Below are 20884 nucleotides of genomic sequence, written 5' to 3'. Positions count from 1 at the left end.
TTACACATAATATGCAAGTATTATATATTTTTAATTGAATTATATATATCAATATATATATGAATCAGTATGTATTTACAATGAATTCAACTCAGAAATACCAAATATTTGGAACATGATAATAATAACATAAAATAATAATTTATCATCATTCAAATAAGTTCTGAAAGGTCTTGTATCATATCTATTATATCATCACGTCTGTTTTTTAGTTATTTCATATGAGAAGATAAGACCCTGATGTAATGTGAACTATTTTAGACTCACTTACGAGGAGGAGAAAAAATCTGACAATAACAAATGACTTAAAAGCGACATCCCAAAGTGCATGGCAGTGAAAGCCCTTCGGCCGAGTTTAATATGACACCAATAAGAACACGGGTCTGAAATGATAAAAGGTATGCCTACTATGTCTATATTTAAAGCCAAAGGAGACTCAGCTCGAGCAAATCAAAGGATAAGGTTCCTGCAATGCTGTTTGTCTGTAGCCACTAGTATCTGCAAACCTGGAAAAGATGAGGACATAATGATAGACAGACCTAATAAAATAGATGACTGCCAAGAAAGAGGAATTTTTGGGCAGTCAGTTAGCGAGGAATGTGTACCCCGTGGAAGGTAATACCTCTGGTTTTGGACCAGTACTCAGGGAATTTATCCTCTCTGAACAACATGTAACAAAAGACGAAAACAACAAAACACTCGGACACCAGTAAGAGTTTCTGCTCTTGTATTTCAAAAGTTGCTAAAATCTCATGAAAATTGTAATTTACAGGTTTAAATGATTAAAAAAAGTGTCAATAAAAAGATTAAGATTGTTAATGCCCTGAGTAACAATAGCACCGTGGTAACCCAGATGATTGCTCATTTGGGTTTCTGCTTCAGCATTTGGTACCAATCGGGAGCTTCTTTATTAGTCTGTGAATAAAAGAAACAGAAAGGAAATATAATTACTGTTAACATATTACGGTAATAGGCTACATTTTATGGTAAAGTTAGAAGAGCAGTACAACGGGAGCTCAAACAAAACTGAATGTTAAAAATGTATCATCTCCGGCCAGCCTCTAGAGATCCTCTGTGTGAACTTCTGTCCAGACAGGTTCAGGTGACTCATGCAAGGATGTTGCCAAGTCAGACACTTACAAACACAGTGGGTTTGGGTTTGTTTGGGGACTCTTCTTCTGTGGTCCTGTTGATATGTCTGGACTGGTGTTTTCTTGCGCCAGAGGTCCTGATACCGGTTTTGTCTGTTTCCAACAGGTTTAGAGCGTCTCCCTGTCTGGATCTCATGCTGATCAGGACCTGCTTCATCACCGCCAACTCCTGGATAATCACACAGGTTCATAAAGATGGGGATGTGAAAACAAAAGTAAAACAAAAAAAAAGGAATCTTCACGAGAAACAACTGGCAGTGAAGCATCCAAAAGGCCAGAAGTATCAACTGAATTTGCACTAGAGATAAAAAAGAAAAGAATGTATCACAAATATTTTATATGATTTTATTACCTTCATGAAATAAATGTCTCAATGTTCTGTGAAACATTTTCTTTTAAAATAAGAGTTTAAGAATTTTTATTGCTGCTTTCTAGCGCCATGTTTGATCAGGACCACGGGCGGGTGCAGCAGAACTCTTAAAGACCAACTATGGGACGACTTGCAATAAGCTCAACAAGCTCAAGGGTCTGCAGGGGTGGCAGCAGGGCGGAGGGGAGGACTGCGGGCCATTTCACGGTTCTATTTATCACCCCTGAGGACATGAGCCCTGGCATGTCACACACACGCACGAGCACGCACACACACACACCAGCGCACACACGCACCCTGGTGGCATCCCAAACAGCCAAGCGGAGGAACAGCTGTCTATGACAGGGCACATACTTCATACAGCAAACGGCAGGCTGGGGGAGACACGCTCCTACGTGCACGCACATACAAGTGCACACAGTCTTGAAGGAAAGATTGCGACACAGTGTAAGAAGTTGTCTGGTGTGAATATGAAAAGCCGGTTTACAGCGGGGTAGCGGGCTAACAGTCCCAGCATCAGCAGCACTACTCTGTCAAACTGAGGTGATGGTCACGTGCTGCGATGGGGTGATTTCACTAGTAAATCCTTATTTTCAAAGGCAGCTCAAAAATTTGAAATAGCTCAGTACAGCATAGGAAACATTGGGCCTCATGCAAGACCCACTCAAACAGATTCATTCTTGAAAGCCATGTAGGAGGGATTTTCGAAAATAGTAAATTTTCTCATTCTTAGGATTTTTTCTTAGGTACTAACAGACTTTCCAAGTGTGTCGGACCTGCCGCACAAGTCCTGAACAGACATTCTCCGTCTTACCTCAAAAGGGGTAAACACTTGTTTGACTAAGAATCATAATATCTTAACCTGATACCAAAGTAGAAAACTAATACCCTGTTTATCACATTATCATCATAGCTGCCAATTTACCAGGAGGGTTTTTAGATGTTATGAGTTTTATTGGCATATTTTGGCATGGCAACTTCTTCATTTCATTAGTTGTTGGAAACTTCTTTTATTCTGGCAGCCGCTCCCTCGCTGCAGGTCTCTGTCCAGTCATCTTGTGTTGCAGCTGACAGTGTAACGTCTCATACTGTAATATTTTCTCTTTTAATATCTGTGACTGCCTCTCATATTAGTCACGGAGGGCTTTGCTTTAAAAAATATGTTTTTTTAACATCTAACTTCACATGAAAGTATTCCTTCTTTGTCTCTGTCACTACAGTGCTGCTCTACATTGCTGTATTAATATTTTCTAAACTGTTTTGGCTCCTCACACTGCTGACACGCCTTAACTTCAGTTGAAGCTCCGCAGTGTGAAATTGTTATTTTTGGTGACATTTTAATGAGTGAAACTCCTCCACAAATGGAGCGTAACAGGTGGCCTTATATGGAAATGTTAGGGGCGTGGATTATGCTAATATCACCATTTAACAGATTCACACCTTCATATGAACAGGTGACATTTATCAGAAACAATTTATGACAAGTTCAGGCAGTTAAGAGATTTCTTTTAATCCAACTTGGAGCACTCTTGCATGCAAACAAAAAGGAAGAATTTGAAGATAACATGAAAATGTTCTTGCATGAGGCCACATGAATGTACCTGTCATATCTACATGACATCAGAATGGAAACGATTTAACTTCAAACTCAACCAACTTCATCATCATTGTCATCATGTGTACCTCTCGATGATTGAGCAGTCTCTCCAGATCAGCAGCCATATTGTTCTTCACCTGTTGTAGAGCGGTGCGTTCCTTCCTCAGAGAGCTGGGATGTTACACACACACACACACACACACACACACACACACACACACACACACACACACACACACACACACACACACACACACACACACACACACACACACACACACACACACACACACACACACACACACACACACACACACACACACACACAGGCAGGCAGGCAGGCAGGCAGGCAGGCACAGAGATCACATCTTGAGCTAATAAAAACATTACTAAACATATTTCAACTTATGATGTTAACACAATAGTTACTTACAGGCTTAAAAACATGAATATATTTCAGATGAATTATGTATGTTGTCTTGCTTTCGGCTCTTACAAATGTCACCAATAGCTGCAAATAGTTTATATGTTGTTTCTTTGCCTAAATGTCATTGTTTTATATCAATTGAATTATGAGATACTATATTAAACCCAGCATAATATAACATAGTATACTGTATTTAGTCCATTTTTTATTAGAATGTGTTTTATTTTTCCTTAAGGGTGGGGCCAGGTTAGGGTCAACACAGGATCAAGTGTTAAAGGGCGGGTGTGCTTACTAATTTGAACTTTGCTTCATTTACGCGACTGTGTACTCAAGTATGGTTTAAGAAAAAGCAAAACAAAAAATCCTGGACTATAAGCCTATTAGTGAATGTTTTATTGGTGCTATAAGTATTTATCATGAGTATAAAATCATTAAGATCCAGTAGATTAAGATTAGAAATGCATTAATGAATTAAAATTACAACACATTTTATTTCATTTTAAGGTGGGGTCAGATTAGGTAAAAGTATTGTAAAAATCCAAACCATAAATTACACATATAAGAGTCAGAGATTTGTCAAAATGAGCTCAGTCATCTGGGAAGTTTGTTGAAGAAGTTTATTGGCCTTTTACCTTGTGAGAAAAACCCAGGTTTTCAACAGTTCTGTCCAATTATTTCCTGAGGCTGTGAAACGTACAAGCAGCAGCCTGTAATGGGGGCACTTTTAGGCAAATCAGAATCTTGCAATAACAGGTTGGTAGCCTCACTACCTATCACTGACAACTGTGAAAAAAAAAAAAAGAGGTTTAAACTTATGAGTCTTGAGTTCTGCCTCTGCTGAGACACAGCTGTTGGCTGATTTGACCTTAGAGAGTTTTTAATAAAACCTGCCAAACTGTGAATTCAATTAATAAATCATAGACGTAGTAAAACTAAAGATGGAGACTGGAGCACATGAAGTGAGAATCTCCTGTGAACTGTGTCTCTCTTCACACACAGAGGAATATCTTAATACCTCTGTCAGTCAGGGGGGTTTGATAAGCTTTAGAGCATTTTTAAAGGATTTTTCCCCTGTCTGCAGCTCACCCCAGGTGAGCGCTTGGTGATAGAGAACAGTGAGAGAAACCTGCAGTGTGTTAGTTTGCATATTTCTCAGGTTTAAAATAGAAAGTGGGGGACAAAGGGGATTCGGGTCAGCGCCAAAGGTTTGCTGGTGTCAAACACTTACTTATGGGGTGCTGACATGCACACATACAGGTTTACACACAGACACGGCGAGCGAGGTGTGTGAGAGGGACGGAGGGAGACAAAGAGAGATAAAGCAGAGACACCAAAGGGTGGGACGTATGGCCAGATGCCACAATGAGTACATTAAAAGATCAAAATGTAACATATAAAATAAACAAAGGAAGGGTTTGGCAAGCAAGACGGAGGTGGAGGACTTCAATTAAGATATGTTGACTTTCTTTCAGTTCAGTTAGTGGATGTGTGTTTCTGTGTGTATGTGTATGTGTGTGTGTGTGTGTGTGTGTGTGTGTGTGTGTGTGTGTGTGTGTGTGTGTGTGTGTGTGCATGTGTGTACCTGACATCGTCCTCAAGCGAGGTGATGCGTTCCTTTAGTGCGCTGATCTCTGTGTCTCTTTTTCTCACGGTCTCGATCAGGTAGCGATACGGCTGCTGCGTCTGCTGTAGCAGTTGGTTGGCTGCCAACAACTGAGGAGCATCACATTTATAATTACAACTATGGAAAAAATTACTCTACGCAAACAAATCAGGGTCAAACTGGATTCTTTTGTTTGTCTTGACTAAATAATACACTTGAGACTCAGCTCTGCATTTTTTTCACATGTGCTGCACAACTGTGAACTTTAGAGAGTCCTGTATGATGCCGCAACAAGAATTAAACTGTAGTTCAACGTCACCATGATAATGACGTGAAATTACATTGTGCAGTTTTTTTACATATACTTTTTTTTTTTTCTTTTTTTTTTGAATGAATCAAAGCTACATCCGCCATGGTTTCCTTATCTCTAATGTCATCAAAGCTGGCTTGAGTGCCAATAAATGTGAGATTTTATGAAGGCGTATCTAATTCTCCTTTTTAGATGAGAGGCATAAAGTGGAACCACAATCTTAACAACCAATTTCTTGCCCTATATTGTTCTGATCTGACTCCAGATATGCTGTTACAATAAATACCAATACCAGTATCAAGTTTAAAATCTGGGAAACAATAGATAAAGTTAAAGTTGTTACACATTAAACCACTTTTACAGCCAGTCAGTTGTGAGAAGAACTGGGAGGGATGGTCAGGACAATAGTTAGTTAGTCAGGGCAACTGTGTGGGTGGTTAAGTGGTTAACGCCCTTGCCCTTTCTAGTGAAAAGGAAATGTAGTTTTTCACACTTTGCTTTCATAGTTGATGAATCATGAGGTATTCCCGACGAGTGCCGGTCAATCACAGCTGACAGATGAATGGCTGGTTTATTTAGTCACAAATCTGCCTTGCCTCTCAATTCTGGATTGCACAATCCCTCCTCTCGCTCAGATTATAATGGTGGTGGTGGTGGTGGGGGGAAAGTAAGCACACACTGGCTGTCAGAGCTGTCATTCTCTGTGATTTCAAAACTCACTGGATGATTTTCACATCGGAGCACGAGTAGCAGACACGTGACTGACTTCGCACACAGTCACGCACAGACAAAATGCACACACCCAAAATTAAAGTCTCAGCGCTACACACACACACACACACACATACATAGACACACACACACACACACACACGCACGGTGCATGCCAAACACAACAAAAGCCACAATGATTGGTGCAGTTAGTTGTTGGGAGGGTAAAGAGCATGGCTGTCACAATTTTTGGCACTGTTTACCTCTGTGTCAACAAGTGTGACAGGTAGTGAGACTCTAACTTATCACTCTTCTCATGTAAGGTCTGCTGCTCTCATTAAACAACCTGTCATTTTCTTGAAATCGCTTTAAAGGCAGACTCAGATATTTGGCAGGTCAATTGTTAAACTTGGACTAAAAAAACCCAATCAAAAACAACAGTGGACACGCTCACCTAAGAGTCCTGAAGTGTGTTTAATGATTTATTTCAAACCCTGCAAGCTGCTGCAGTTCCTTTTTTAGTTTTATTGCATTTTTTCCCCAACAGAGAGAGAAAAGCCACCGCAGATTTGCGTGATGTCCCGACTGCTCAGTCTGTAAGAGAGCAATCAGAAGGGCTCTCACAACAATGGGGTGCCGTGCGATGGTGTGAGAAGGTAAATGAATGAGAAAGAAGCCACTTGCTTGCACTAGCTTGGCTATGTGATAATAATCTGTTACGCCATCAGAGAGCACGAGATGAAAGCCAGTTGAAATAAATCATTACAGCTCCGATAGAGACTGTGGAATGACCATAATAATAAAACATTAAGAGATTTGTGATGGTGTGAAGACAAGCGTGTGTTTCAGGTCGGGACTTGCAGTGCTTTGACTTAAAAAAACAAATTTAACATTAAATTTAACTTTATCCCATTAAAGATTGTTGCCAGGTAGGCACACTCATGGAGCTGTGTGTGTGTGTGTGTGTGTGTGTGTGTGTGTGTGTGTGTGTGTGTGTGTGTGTGTTTACCTCTTCAGATATCTGTCCTGTTTGGGACTTGAATCTCTCCAGGTCTCTCCTCAGTGATGTGTTCTGCCTCTCCAGCTGCAGCACCCTGCGGGCCAGGTGAACGCTGTGCAACAGCCGCATAAACACATATTTGGAAATTTAGTAAAACACCATCAACGAGTTTACACGAGTTTGTATTTCTGAGTTGACCTTACAGTTTATTTAACCATAACAGTTGAGATGAACTTCTGATTTTTGGCTGAACATGAATACTTTTGTTGTCAATTGTTGGCATTTTGGAGGCAAAACTAGACTGAACATGTCCCTAAACTCCAGCGTGAGTCGCCAACAAAATAAATGCAACAACACTGGCTACAATTTTATCCTATTGCAGAGGGCAGTAATGCAGCTAATGGTAGTATTACACTGTAAAAGGTGAAGATTCACCAAATATATGAGGAGAAGGAGCAGAAATGCAGATATTACATTTGTAATGCTTAACATTTCTGTTCTGATTGATTTGGGAAAACCTGTGCTTACAGCAAGTGAGGTTTAAAACTAAAGCAAACACTCCTCAAGCAGCTACTTCGTCAGATATACAACAGAAAAAGCCAAATACGTGTTCAAAAAAAAGGCTTTGCCAATGTTTAATGGGGCAGAAAATCCATTAAAAATGTTTCTTAGACCTTCTAGATGCATTTTTGTAAGAAATGCTGAACCTAAATAAAGATATGAGCTGGGGACAGGAAGGATTATCTGATATTTAGTAAATTCAACATATCAACATATCACTACACCAACATATCAATTTAAATCAATCTATTGTACATTAGCCGGCTGCTTTCTTAATTAATACAATATATTTAGTAGCAATGTGAACAAATTCCAGTGTTTGATGTGCATCGTGTGACATACCTTTGTTTAAGTCTTCTTTTGGCTGTTGTGGGGACATTGGCTCCGTAGCCATATGAGAATAAAACTCTCTCTGCTTCTTCTTCATCCTCAACTGGCAACAGAAACAGTCTATTTACTCACAGGAACACTTTCACAACCATGTGTCAACGTGTGGCTGTTTTTATTAGTCCTGCTTTTGTATGAGGCTTTTGTAAATCTACTGGACATAGCCTGCAGTAAAATGCTATTGCTCAACTCTCACAAGGCCTTCCATTACACAGCCACAATAGCATTTGCTGATTTTTCCGTAATTGTCCCCATCTTAATCCGCTACAATGCTATCAGTCAATTTTATTACATAAATTCTCTGATGTCAGGCCTTTGTTCAGTGCATTTGAAAGCAATCAGTGTCCGTTTGTCTGTGCTTTAATCTTTTTGACTTCACAGTAATGTGTGTAATGTGATGCAGGGCTAATGCTGTGTTCTTTACTTTCAGCAGCCTGCATGGTGACTTGGTCCAGCTCTTGCTCCAGCTTTTCATACGTTTCCAGCCGAGACGCCTGCTCGGCATTCTGAGCTTGCAGCTCCGTCGCCCGCTTCTCTGATGACGTCTGCAGCCTGTAAAACTCCTGGGTCAGGAGCTGAGGGACAAGAGGAGAGGAGAGAAAGTGAAATGAGGGAACTTTCAGCACTGTTGTACATGAATATCTTGCTGAGAAGTCAATGCAATAAATAATTAAATTAAATAAATGCAATTGTTACATTCTGTAAGTTCATATCTTCACAAATGTACTCTATTTTTCCCCTGATTACTCTCTACATTGTTACATTTATTTTTATAGTATTAGGGCTGTAATATATTTATTAACACAGATTATGTGCAACACATCATTAAACAATGCACATACACTATGTCCCTCTGGCAAGCAGGACAGGGTTGAGAGGTATAGAAGTTTAGGTGCATCCAGACATCAAGAACAACTTGCACCCAATTAACATCTTGTATACATGTGTTGAGATAAGAATGGAGCCACCGGACTGACATATTCCTGAGAAAAACAATTAATCTTTAAGGAGTATGGATGGTGGACGCCTCCCTAAATGAACACAACACTGATTTGAGCAACAGTTTTGCACTTTTGCCAAAATTCATTTGTGTGATGTAGGAAGTAAAGTTTCATTTTTCTGTCTTTTTTCACTTTCACAATATTAATGAAGAGAGATCCTTAAGACTTTCATTGAATTGATTCACAAGTGCTGAGAAGAGTCGGTAACTAGAATTTTTCATACAAATGTCTTTTTACAACATAAGTGAAAGTTTTAACATATCAAGTGCAGCTAAATTTGCTCCAAGTTTAGAGCCAACAACTGCGTCTGGACAACAGAAGAACATCAGGCTCAAGCACTGAATACTGTCACTGTTAAATTAACTATGCCAACAATGTCACCATGATAAATAAATGAAATACATTTTTCCCAGTGTGAACATAATGTGCCAGTAGGTCACTCTGTGAGCATGTTCAACAGCCACTTTGTGCCATGTGTCCAACTAGACAACATGCTAAGGACTTACATTATATGTCAATTTGTTTTTCTATTTATTTTATTTTTCTATTGATTATTTCTGACTGTTGAAATTGTTGATAACGCGGAGAAGAAGTTACCAAGGAGTAACTTTCATTGGCTGAAATGAAATCCTGAGAGGAGGCAGGCACAGATAATGATATAATTATGATAAAACTATGACTGGGTAAACTACTGTAATGCAATCAATAAAACATTTTCTACTTTTTTCTGTCAGTGTTTAGAGTACCTCCAGTTTCTTCTGCTGTTTCTCACACTCCACCTGGCACTGGGCCAGGGCCTTGGCCGTCTCCTCCTTGACCATCTGAGCACGCTCGGCTTCGAAGGAGTACAGCTTGGCCTGGTTGGACAATTCTGCTACCCGGCTGTCGGTGCCCAGTTGGAGCTGACGAAACCTACGTAGACGGAGACACACATAGACCAGAGTGTAGATTTAGACACACACACAGCTACTAAATATGAACGGGGACAAGTGTACTCAAAAAGTGAGATAATGTGTTTTGTAGGGGTGTAAGCCGACTCAGTATTTTGGCTGTTCAATACAAAGATTCAACTATTCGCTACAGACTATCTGGCAGGCAGAAAATCCATAGGCATGAGTTTCAGTGACAACTTCGACCACATTAACATAGTCAAATGCAGCAGAGTCATGGGAACATATTTCCCATGACTCTCTCCCATTTAAAAATCAGTAAAAGACAGCTGCATATGATGCAAGGTTTGACTCGTGGCCTATTTGAATAATGTTGAGCTACCATATGGATATGTCAGAATAATGAGACGAGATGAGATGAGGCAGCACACATGTATTTCTGTTTAATTTTTTATTTTTTTAATGTCACTTTAAAAGACAAAAAATGTGTAAATGAATACAAAATGAGCATTGCCCGCTATGAAATAACTGGCGTCTCTTCTTCAACAGGATGGATCTACTTCTTTATTTCTCCTTAAACATTAAAAAAAACAATAAATAAATCTTAACAAGAATAAATTGACAAATTAAATTATTTAAGATAGGTTTTAGATTTTTTTTAGATGAATAAAAACAGTATGGCAAAACATTGTTCACCTTGAATAATAATTTAAAAAAAAAATCATTTATTTATAATTCCTCATTGAAATGTAATTCTTTCTATCTGTTTTACACTGTTATTGACTGATTTAAAAAAATAAAAAAAATAAAAAAGACTGCTGGACTTTAAGAATCTCAGTCAACTGAGACGTCTCGAACAGATGATTTGACTCATCGACCTTCAGGAGGCAGCCCTCGTGTGTTGGTGCACACAGATCACGTGAACATGACAAAACCATAAAGCGGTTAGGATGAACTCTGGTTGGGCTCGGGCATGTCTGGTGGTTTCACACAAATGAAATGATGTCTTCCTTTATGTAGATACAATTACATAAGGTGATGCTTAATGACACATTTCATTGGAAACTGGCACTGGTTGTTGCAAGCAGTTGTTGCATGCCCCCGCACAATGATGACAATTTATGAGTTTCTGTGTTCAAAGCGTTAAGGGGCACTTCAATGGTTGGCAACTACAGCGTAACACGAAGTCACCGAGCAGGAAAGCCAAGTCCTAAATCATTTGGTTATAGAAGAGTATTTCTCAATGGCGCTAGCAGCATTGTCTGGTCTTGTTTGATCTGCCATGATTTTAGCTGGCAGCCAGAGAGGTGTTCCCACTTAAGTGTTTAGTAATTAGAAAAGAACAAAGAGACAGAACATATTCTACAGTTTTACTTTTCAGCGCTATATAGTCTGGTCATATTTGAACGGGCAAGCTCGCACACAACATGAAGACAGTTAGAGGCACCTTGCTTTCAAAAGAGGAAAACCTAAAACACTGCCAGAGAATAAGATAAACATATGTGGCACGCCAAATTGGTAAAAGATAAATCATTGACTTGGCAAAAACACGTCAAAGGTTTGTTTATTCCAGTTTTTCTAACATGTTATACATCATTTTAAATGGAGTATCTTTGGCTTTTGGACTGTTTGTCTGATAAAACAAGCAAATTGAAGAAGAATCACTTTTTTGCTGTGCATAAATATAAAGGGCAGTTAAATTATTTTCACAAATGTTATGGACCAAAAAAGAATCAACACATTAACTGATCATGAAAATAATTTGTTGTAGCCCTAAAAGTAAAAAAAAGAGAGGCAACATTTTTCGAGCCCCGTGTTCTTCCTCAGACAGCTTTCAAGCTTGCACAGACTCTATCAAGCCATGAAGGTTGGTTGGATAATATTAATAACTCTCGATTACAGCTGACCTGATAGGATTTCATCATCCATAGAGCGCTGGCCTGAGCCGTGTGCTCACAGTGACAGACATGTACACATGGTTGACATTTTATGCCCTCTTTTATTAACGGTGGCTACAATCTAGATACATCTAGAAAGACGTAAAACCTTCCTAAAACAATTTTAACAATTTTCCAGTCAGTCATGTTCTTTTTCTCTAGTCTCTAACCCAAATGCCAATTTGAATGGAAACATTTACAGGTACTGTAGGTGAGAGCACCTGACTCAGGGGCTCCCTAAGGCAATTTGGTTACAAGTTTAGAACTGAAAAACCGGTCTCAATACTTCGTCTTTGTCCTGGACAAGCCAATCACTGTAACCGCCGTGTTCGTCAACATTGTGAAACAGGGCGCTCAGATTCTAACTGGCCGTCCATGCTGCAATCATCTGACGCCATTTCAAGCTTGTCCGCCTCATTCTTTGCCCCAAAAATAGGGGTGTGCGTGGGGTTAGGGGTTAAAGGCTTGTGGCTCGCATCTGTCGTTGCTGGCTTGTGATGCGACACAGAGAGGGAATGTGATCGCAGCGAACAGAAAGTACAAGGGAGAGTGAAGAGTGTGTGTGTGTGTGTGTGTGTGTGTGTGTACGTGTGTCTGTGTGTGTGTATATCTGTGCATGAGTGGGTGTATGGAAAGACCAACAGCTGGTGGTTTGGATCTAGAGAAATGACTGGCATGTAGTAGTAACCCGGGACAGGGACACTATTGCTGCTGCTGCAGCTGAGGCTGTATGTATGTATGTGTGTGTGTGTGTATGTATGTGTGTGTGTGTATGTGTGTGTGTGTGTGTGTGTGTCTGTCTGTCAGCTGCAAACACAATATTGCAAGAAGTAATATAAGTATTGAAGATGTCTCTAAATTAAGACATATTGTGGGAACATAATTTTATACATAATGAATTTTAATGCTGAAAACACGTCTTGCGTGACAAGACATGAACATTTGTTCATAGATGACAGACATTTATGTAAACAGCAGAAAAATCTCACAAAATCAGGATACGTTTTTAAGGAGGCTGTCTGAAAAACCTCCACTGATAATTTAAAAAATGCAGACTTAAAGTGTGTGTATGTGCGTGCGTGTGTGTGCGTGTGCGTGTGTGTGTGTGTGTGTGTGTGTGTGTGCGTGTGTGCGTGTGTAGCATAGCTCACAATATATTTGGTGCAATTTCCATGGAAGATTTGAAACTTCATGCTGAACCATGACCCAGAGGCATATTTTCAGGCTGTACTGAGACAGACATCGTTGCCTGAATAAAGATATAAATTTCCAACTCTGACACGAGTCACTAAATCTAAGTGTCAACGGGAAATGACTAATAATCAACGATAACAAATATATGGACAAAATATTATATATGAGACAAAGACTCACTGAATGAGGACATTTAATCAGTCACTAGATCAATGAAAATGCTTTCTCAAGACCAAGAAAACATATGAAGAAAGTCTGTCAGAGCAAGTGATATTAAATCATCAGCCTCATTTAAAGGAGAATTCCTCAGTAATACAAAGCATCCTCACTCTCACTTAACATTCCCAAAACCTTCGCTGAAAGTATTTCACTCCTGAGAAGCAGCCAGCCAGGCCAGAAACACCAGTTGGTACTAAACTGACCTTTCACCCCTTCAGTGAACTCTGACTTCCACATGACCTTCTTACCCCTCTATTAAATGTGATCTTTAGTAAGAGACCGGTAAACCACAGCCACCAAAGTCCTGCCGCACCCACAGCATGTGCTAATGACAGACTGCCGCTGGCTCACACACATCAGCATGACAGCAAGCTCACAACTTTCAGGAAATACTGAAAAATCCAAGCTGATTTCTACATATGGGCTTCCTTTTACGTAATACACAACTTAGTCACTAACAAGCTCAACAGTGAAGCCTGCTTTATTAATTCCACTTTCTTTGTTTGACTTTGGCCGCCCCCACATGGTAAGCTCAGTAACTTGGCTGCTTGGCCAACAAAAATAAGGAATGAATTCAAAATATGACATGGTTAACCAGGACATAAAAGAAACTGTACCAACTGGCCTCCATTGCCCTCAGGTGAAGTTCCTTAACTTTCACTGACATATAGCTTGTTAAAAGGGCGCCTGGAAAAAGGTGTAGATGGACTGATTAACTCTTTAAAGGCCACCAGAGCTATTATTTTTTTGTTTGCTAAAATATCAGCTCACGCGCTATTGTTTGACAAAATCCTCCTTGATCATTTATACACTTATATAAAAGCAACCGGTGCAACTTGTCGTCCAGGTAGCTGCTGAAGGATTAGAGTGAATGTGAGTAATGAGAAGTTGTAGAAGCAGAGGTGAAATGTGAAACCTGTTTATGATATACAAAATAAGTCAAAATAGCAGTTTTTATGTTGCTGAACTGAAATGATATACATTCATAAAACTGATTTTCACACTTATCTAGTCATGCAGGTCAGTTTAGTTTCATTTGCCTTAGTTTTCAGATACATGTCACCAGAAATCTGTACTCATATAATGAATGTAAATAGGACTTCATCTATAGTAAATAAATACATTAAAAAAAACTATCTGCATGGTTAGATGCCACTAGAGTTGAGTGCTTTTTTCTTTTGTAATTTGAGTGAACCAACCCTTTAAATGACCCTTTTACTTTTACATACTGTTCAGGGTCAAATTTGACCCCTTTTAACATTTGTAAGAAAACACCTTATACATTATTCTTTTAGCCAGACAGACACATTATTATATGCAAATGTACGAGTTTAACCTGTGTTTATTTTAAAAGTTTCAAAATTAAAACATATATTCATCATATTTTATAAAATGCTCTGTTGGACCATAAAATAGTGACTGTGAATGTCTTTTTTTCCCCATAAGATTAATTGAACATTTATTAATGATTGATGGGGAATTCATGAATGTGAATTGGTGTAGAGACTAATTCTGAGTCAGAATAGGAACAGTATGTAAGGGTTAAACAGAAAGAGGAAAGAAAGCAAAAGTACTTGTAGTTATTTGGTGATAATGTAAACTGTGTACACACCTGTAACAAATACACCTGTATCTTCTCTGTGTATCATGGATAATAAAACTCACTGTTCAAGCAGCTGGTCATATCTGGACTGAGCGTCTCTCTCTGCAGCCACTGCTCTGTCCTTCTCCAGCACTGCATTGTCTCTTGCCTCACGCAGATTCCTGGTCAAAATACACACACACACACACACACACACACACACACACACACACACACACACACACACACACACACACACACACTTCTGCTCTGTTTTTTGTTTTTTTCACTTTTATACATACAGTTCCTTAAGAGTTAAGTCCAACAAGACCTGTACCTGTTCTCCCTTTCATACATCTCCCTGGACGTTCTCTGCAGGTTGTCTATCTCCTGACTGGTTTTCAGCCTGATGTTCTCCAACTCCTCTCTCAGCTTGGTCTCATACTCTGATTTATAGTGGTCTCTGTAGTGAAAAAACATGAAGGAAAAATATTGACAGACTTGTGTTAACAACAGTTTCCCAATTTGCAGAGGTGAGATGGACTGGATGATGTTCTCGATGACAGTTTGAATATTAGATGTTCAAATTTGGTGATTTTTACTGGCCATTGTTCGGTCTGAAGCTGATAAATTCTGGCACAGATTAGGTCTGATTGTTAATGTCTGGTGTAAAAAAGAACAGCTGAACCTAACCTGGATGCAACATATTTCTCATAGGCATCCTCTCTGGCCTTCTTAGTGTCTTCTAATTGTACCTGAATGACAGATACAAGCAGTGAGAGCATGTTAGATGAAGCTTTTCAAATTATTTAAAGGAATCATTTATATTAGATGAGCCTCCTAGCTGATCAACTGTATGAACCTGCAGCCTCTCCAGGCGGTCCTCTCCATGTGCACAGCGGACACTGAGCTCCATGTTCTGTCTGTGTAGGTACTCCTTGTCCTTCTGTAGAAGAGTCACTGACTGCTGCAATGTCACCACCTGCAGGACAAGAAGAGAAAAAACAACATTTTAAAAAGCTGTGCAGTATACTGAAGTGAAACATGAAGACAAAACGTGTGTGTGTGTGTGTGTGTGTGTGTGTGTGTGTGTGTGTGTGTGTGTGTGTGAAGCACCTCATTGCTGAGAGTTTCTCTCTCCCTGGTCTGTGCCGTGTGAGTCAGGTCTAGAGTCTCAAATCTCCTTTTCAGTTCCTTCACCTCTGCTTCAAAGTCATCACGCTCACTGTACACCACAGTATTAAAAGCACTGAGTATACATATGACCTGACGACTTACATATCCTTAAAATTATAGAAAAGTAAAATTCTTTAATTTTAATTTGTTGCCTTCATAAAAAAATAGATTTTAAAGTTTAAAAAATGGTAATTTCCTTTTATAACAAAAAAGGAAACAAAACAACCCCAATGTGCTTGTATTTTGTTTCCATGATGACCAGTCTACACTAAATATTTACTGACCTAACAACCATCCCTTTTGTCATCTATGACATATGAGGTAACAATGAGCCAAATGGCTCCCTACTGAGCTGAGCTGAGTCAGGATGAACTTATAATAACTTTGGAGAGGCTCAACATGTTGTTGTCTTGACAAAGTCAACTGCTGCTTTACTAAACCACAAATAATATTAAAGTAATCGTTCTCACAGCAACACAAACACAAACTGACTTCTGACATGGACCAAACAGAAAGGCTTTTAAAATGGTATCACTTTCTGTCACACACACCGTTTGATGTGTGGGTAGTTATCTCGGCGGTAGTCCCCCTCCTGGATCTGCTGTTTAGTGTCGGCCAGCTCTAGGGTCAGTCTCTGGCACCTCAACTCCAGCTCTGTACGCAGCCGTCGCTCCTCCTCATAGCTCTGTGAGCACACAGAAAAATCAGCATTTATTCAGGAGCAATTTCCACAAACATTAGGAGAACCCTGAATTTTGACAAAATGTTCACGACTTCTCTTTGCTCTCTAAAAAGAGTCATGCAAATCCTGCAGATTCCCTAACAGCTTATTCAAGCAGTGAACATTGTGTTCCTTACTGTATCAGCACCTGAACAATGATTTAAGATCATTTTGATGGGCAATTAAGCTGCTGAATGCATCCAAATGACAAAAAAATACTGTGACAACAAAGGGAAGCATCTAGTCAATGTAGAGATCTTAGGCAGACCGCGTGGCATTCAAACAATGCTCATTTGTCTTAAGGGGGTTTCATATCATTGCACCGCATGCCTTCATTCATGTTATTTTCCCCCCAAATGCTGATAGTGCACTCAGCGCGTCCCATTGTCGCATCGTCATTATGTCATCAACATGTCATTTATGCCTACAGGGCTACTGCTGACAAGACGAACTGGATGGCTTTAACATAAATCACACCATTCTTGACACGGCAGGCGGTGAAAATGACCTTTTTGAGGACGTTGCAACAATTAAGAACACTTTGATCATGTCTCTTTCCCATTTTTACACTCAGTCAAGAAGTCACTGAACTCCTTGAACCTCTCCACATTCTTCATGTCTGTGGCTTTCTAAATATGCAAGTCACTGCCTCAGGGAGTGAGTGTTTGAAGAAAGAAAACAAATAGCAAAAATGCACTGAATGATATTTTTGGACTTATTGTAAGTGTGCTCAAAAATATGCGCTCATAAACACATGAAAAGTTCACTGATATGCTCGACACACAGGTTCAGCGTGAGAATGCAACATAAAGGTGTGTATGAAGAGGCTTGTGGATGTTGTGTGTGGTACCTCCATCAGAGCCTTCATCTGGGTTCTGTGTGTGTCCAGGTCTTCAGTCAAACTGCCTCTCTTCACACTGAGCTCTTTCAGCTGGGCCCGTAAAGGAGTGACCACCTCATAGAAACGCATCTAAACACACACACACACACACACACACACACACACACACACACACACACACACACACACACACACACACACACACACACACACACACACACACACACACACACACACACACACAGCGAAATGGTCACCATGTCAGGATATTTCTTCACAGCTTCGTAATGATTGATTAGCTCCACCATACTTACAGCTACATATTCCTGGATGGAGATTTTATCATCGGGGAGGTCGCGGAGCTCCTGGTACCTGTCCTGGGAGATGTCCAGATCCCTGAGAGATCGGCGCAGCTCTCCTGCCTTCTCACACAGCTGTCGATTTGTCTCCTCCAGCTGCTGCTGCCTGAGCAAGATGGCCTCCATCTCCTGCTTACGCAGAGTCTGCTGCTTCCTGGTGGGAACACTCTTTATTAGCTAAGTTCATATTTGTGTTTACCAGCTAAATGACAGGATACAGATGGAGTTATTGTGGTTTTAACTTTACTCATGCTTCCCATACATTCTACTATTCTACTATTGTAGTATTCTATTTAACCACAGGATGCTGCTACAATGTGCAAAGCAAACAGGTAACAATACAAGTGACACAAAGAATGGATTGCTTACTAAAGGCGTAATTATCCTTGTGTGATGTTTGAAAATACATAAAAAGTGGTTTACAATCTATTATTCTTGTTTGAACCTTGATGAATGTGTAAGCTGAAATGTTTGACTTTGATTCAGCATAATGTTTCAATAAAGAAGATGAGTAAGTTTGTGTGTGGTCCTTCTCCTTCATGTAGTTAAGAGTTACAAGACCACCAGTGTAAATTTGATGGGGTTGAGGTACTTCTTCATTCGACAATTCTTGATAATAAATAATATGTTAAATGAGTGAGAAGGGTCAATACCAGTTGCACAAATTGAAACTATCTGCCTATCGTTCTGTGTGTTCTCAATTTGTTGATTTCAACCTGTTAAAAGTTACAGATGATGAATGTAAAATGTTTTTGGATATTATTTATACTTCCAGGGCTTACACAGGTGCGATATTAGTCATGTAATATTACAACAATAAAAAAAATCTCTAAACCAGATTGGACTAAGGGAAAATAAACAGTAATCAGATAAGCAAAATTCATATAAAATCTATAATCTATAATCTATAAACAAACAACAACAACAACACATAAAGAAACATTGAGACTACTTTTCCACTACAACCTCCATCATCCTCACCTGTTGTCATCCTGAGCTAGTTTCAGCTGGTTGTCCAGTCTCAGCGTCAGCAGTTGTTTCTGATGTAGAGCATCATTCAGCCTCTCCTCCAGCTCCTCAATCTGATGTACAAAACACACACATAAGGAAACAATTACAGGGCTGGGGGGCTACATGCCTCCTGTGCAGCATATCAATACATCTGCCACAAAGAGAATCAGGGTTCCCGCACATTGTTACCATTGAATTTTCAAAACTTTTCCATAATATTTTACCCCATTTACATGACTTAATTTAAGTAGTTTAACAAAGGTTTAACAAAGGGTCCTCCCCCAGACAAATTTTAACAGCGTAGATGTGATTTCTTGCCTTTTAACAGGTGTTTTGACATTTTATAATTACATCCAAAGGAAGCGTTTGGCCCCAGATCACATATTAGAAGATATTAAAAAGCTAAAAGTATAGAAGTTGATTATTAGTATATTCATATTAAATGAATCTACTGAGTTTTGACATGGTTAAAGTGGAAGGTCCAAGTTCATGCAGCCTGTCTTATATCTGCTATCTTTGATATCAGATCAGCCATCCCTACTCAAAACTTTTCCAAAACATTCACCTAATTCCAAACCATTTCCAGGCCTGGACAACAGTTTTTCTAATCTCATAACTTTTGCAGGAATTTCATGACCATGGGAACCCTGTTAAAATCTTATTATTATTTAGTACTGTAAATACCTATTGATTATTGATTGATCTTATTGACTTATGATTTTACAGATTGATTTTATTGACTTTGGTTTTACTGCTTGATTGACTTGGCACTGCATTCCAAGTTATTAATTAATTAATTAATTTTTTTTTAAATTTCTATTGAGCTGCTGCTGATGAATGAGGAAGACCGCCAAACCAAATATCGTTGTATATGTTCTTATGCAATGATAATAAATGAACCTTATCTTATCTAAATGTAAATGTATGAGGCACAACCTGAGGCTAAGTTACACCAACATAGCCACATACACACACTGTCCATATCTCCTCTGACAACAGCATCACTCATCATACCTTGGTCAGATAGTCTGCCTTCATGTTGTCTATAATCAGGTTCTTCCGAGAGAGATCAATTTTCAGCAGCTGGACGCTTTGCAGCAGCTCCTTCCTCTCGATCAGCTGGCGGGTCACCTTCTGGGAGCCGTCCCGCTGCTCGTCGGACGAGGACACATCCTCGGTGGTCGGCACCGTGGTCTCCAGGCTGATGTCCTCCGACTCCAGGTCCAGGGAGCTGGAGATGTTGGCTGCTGTCGGCTTCAGGTGCTGCTTCTTAGGAGGCATCTTGGTGCAGTATGGACTCTGACCGCTCTGACTTTGTGTCTTCTTTCTCAATCTGTGACTTTACTTCAGCAGAGATTAAGTGAGATTAGACAATTAAGGTTACATCGCGATATGTGAGTAGCTAGACGGTAGTTCGCACCGACCAAGCACTACTCCTAACTAGTAATAACGTTTGAAACTAATTACGAATGTACTCATAATTTATAACATATGACATAAATCCAAATACCGAGTAATATCCGGGAGATGACATGAGCAAACGCTGGGTTGTTTTTATTTTCAAGGGTCCCGCTCCGAGCCGCCTGCTAACCGCCAACGTTTCGCTATATTGTTTCTCTTTGATGGCGAAGTTATGACCCGCCCTTCTTTGCGTCTGATTGGCTTAGCTTGACACTCTTGCTGGTGTTGAGTGCTTGTCGCCGCAGCGCCCCTTGTGGTCAAAACGTGAAGTACAACAAGCGTCCACTCGCTGACACACAACACATGCAGTTCTTCCTCCTGCACACAGGGGACAATGTTTACATATATATGGAGCCAATCAGTCCTTCTTTTTTG

General features: G+C 39.7%; 1 protein-coding gene and 1 long non-coding RNA gene across 3 annotated transcripts; one reads left to right on the top strand and one right to left on the bottom strand.

Annotated features, from left to right (window-relative positions):
* Nucleotides 1–748: 748 nt before the first annotated feature.
* pibf1 (progesterone immunomodulatory binding factor 1) lies at nucleotides 749–20515 on the bottom strand. Its single transcript, XM_053332934.1, has 18 exons — nucleotides 20063–20515; nucleotides 19019–19119; nucleotides 17993–18191; nucleotides 17688–17807; nucleotides 16668–16801; nucleotides 16057–16165; nucleotides 15803–15922; nucleotides 15634–15695; nucleotides 15278–15403; nucleotides 15024–15122; nucleotides 9865–10030; nucleotides 8542–8692; nucleotides 8073–8163; nucleotides 7179–7281; nucleotides 5128–5258; nucleotides 3205–3289; nucleotides 1141–1320; nucleotides 749–915 (listed from the first exon to the last, which is right to left on the bottom strand). Exons 1-18 carry the CDS (start codon nucleotides 20327–20329, stop codon nucleotides 862–864), a joined length of 2298 nt encoding a protein of 765 aa, XP_053188909.1. The 5' UTR covers nucleotides 20330–20515; the 3' UTR covers nucleotides 749–861.
* On the top strand, nucleotides 6512–8723 carry LOC128372773 (uncharacterized). Of its 2 annotated transcripts, none has more exons than XR_008322915.1 (3): nucleotides 6512–6825; nucleotides 7187–7274; nucleotides 8551–8723. It is a non-coding gene; the product is annotated as an uncharacterized LOC128372773 (long non-coding RNA). The 2 variants fall into 2 exon arrangements; XR_008322916.1 differs by having other exon boundaries at nucleotides 8548–8569.
* Nucleotides 20516–20884: the final 369 nt, after the last annotated feature.

The sequence above is a fragment of the Scomber japonicus genome, chromosome 14 (genome assembly GCF_027409825.1).
Source record: "Scomber japonicus isolate fScoJap1 chromosome 14, fScoJap1.pri, whole genome shotgun sequence".
NCBI classification, from domain to species: Eukaryota; Metazoa; Chordata; class Actinopteri; order Scombriformes; family Scombridae; genus Scomber; species Scomber japonicus.
Note: the sequence above shows the minus strand (reverse complement) of the source record. Positions and strands in the feature narration are given on the sequence as shown.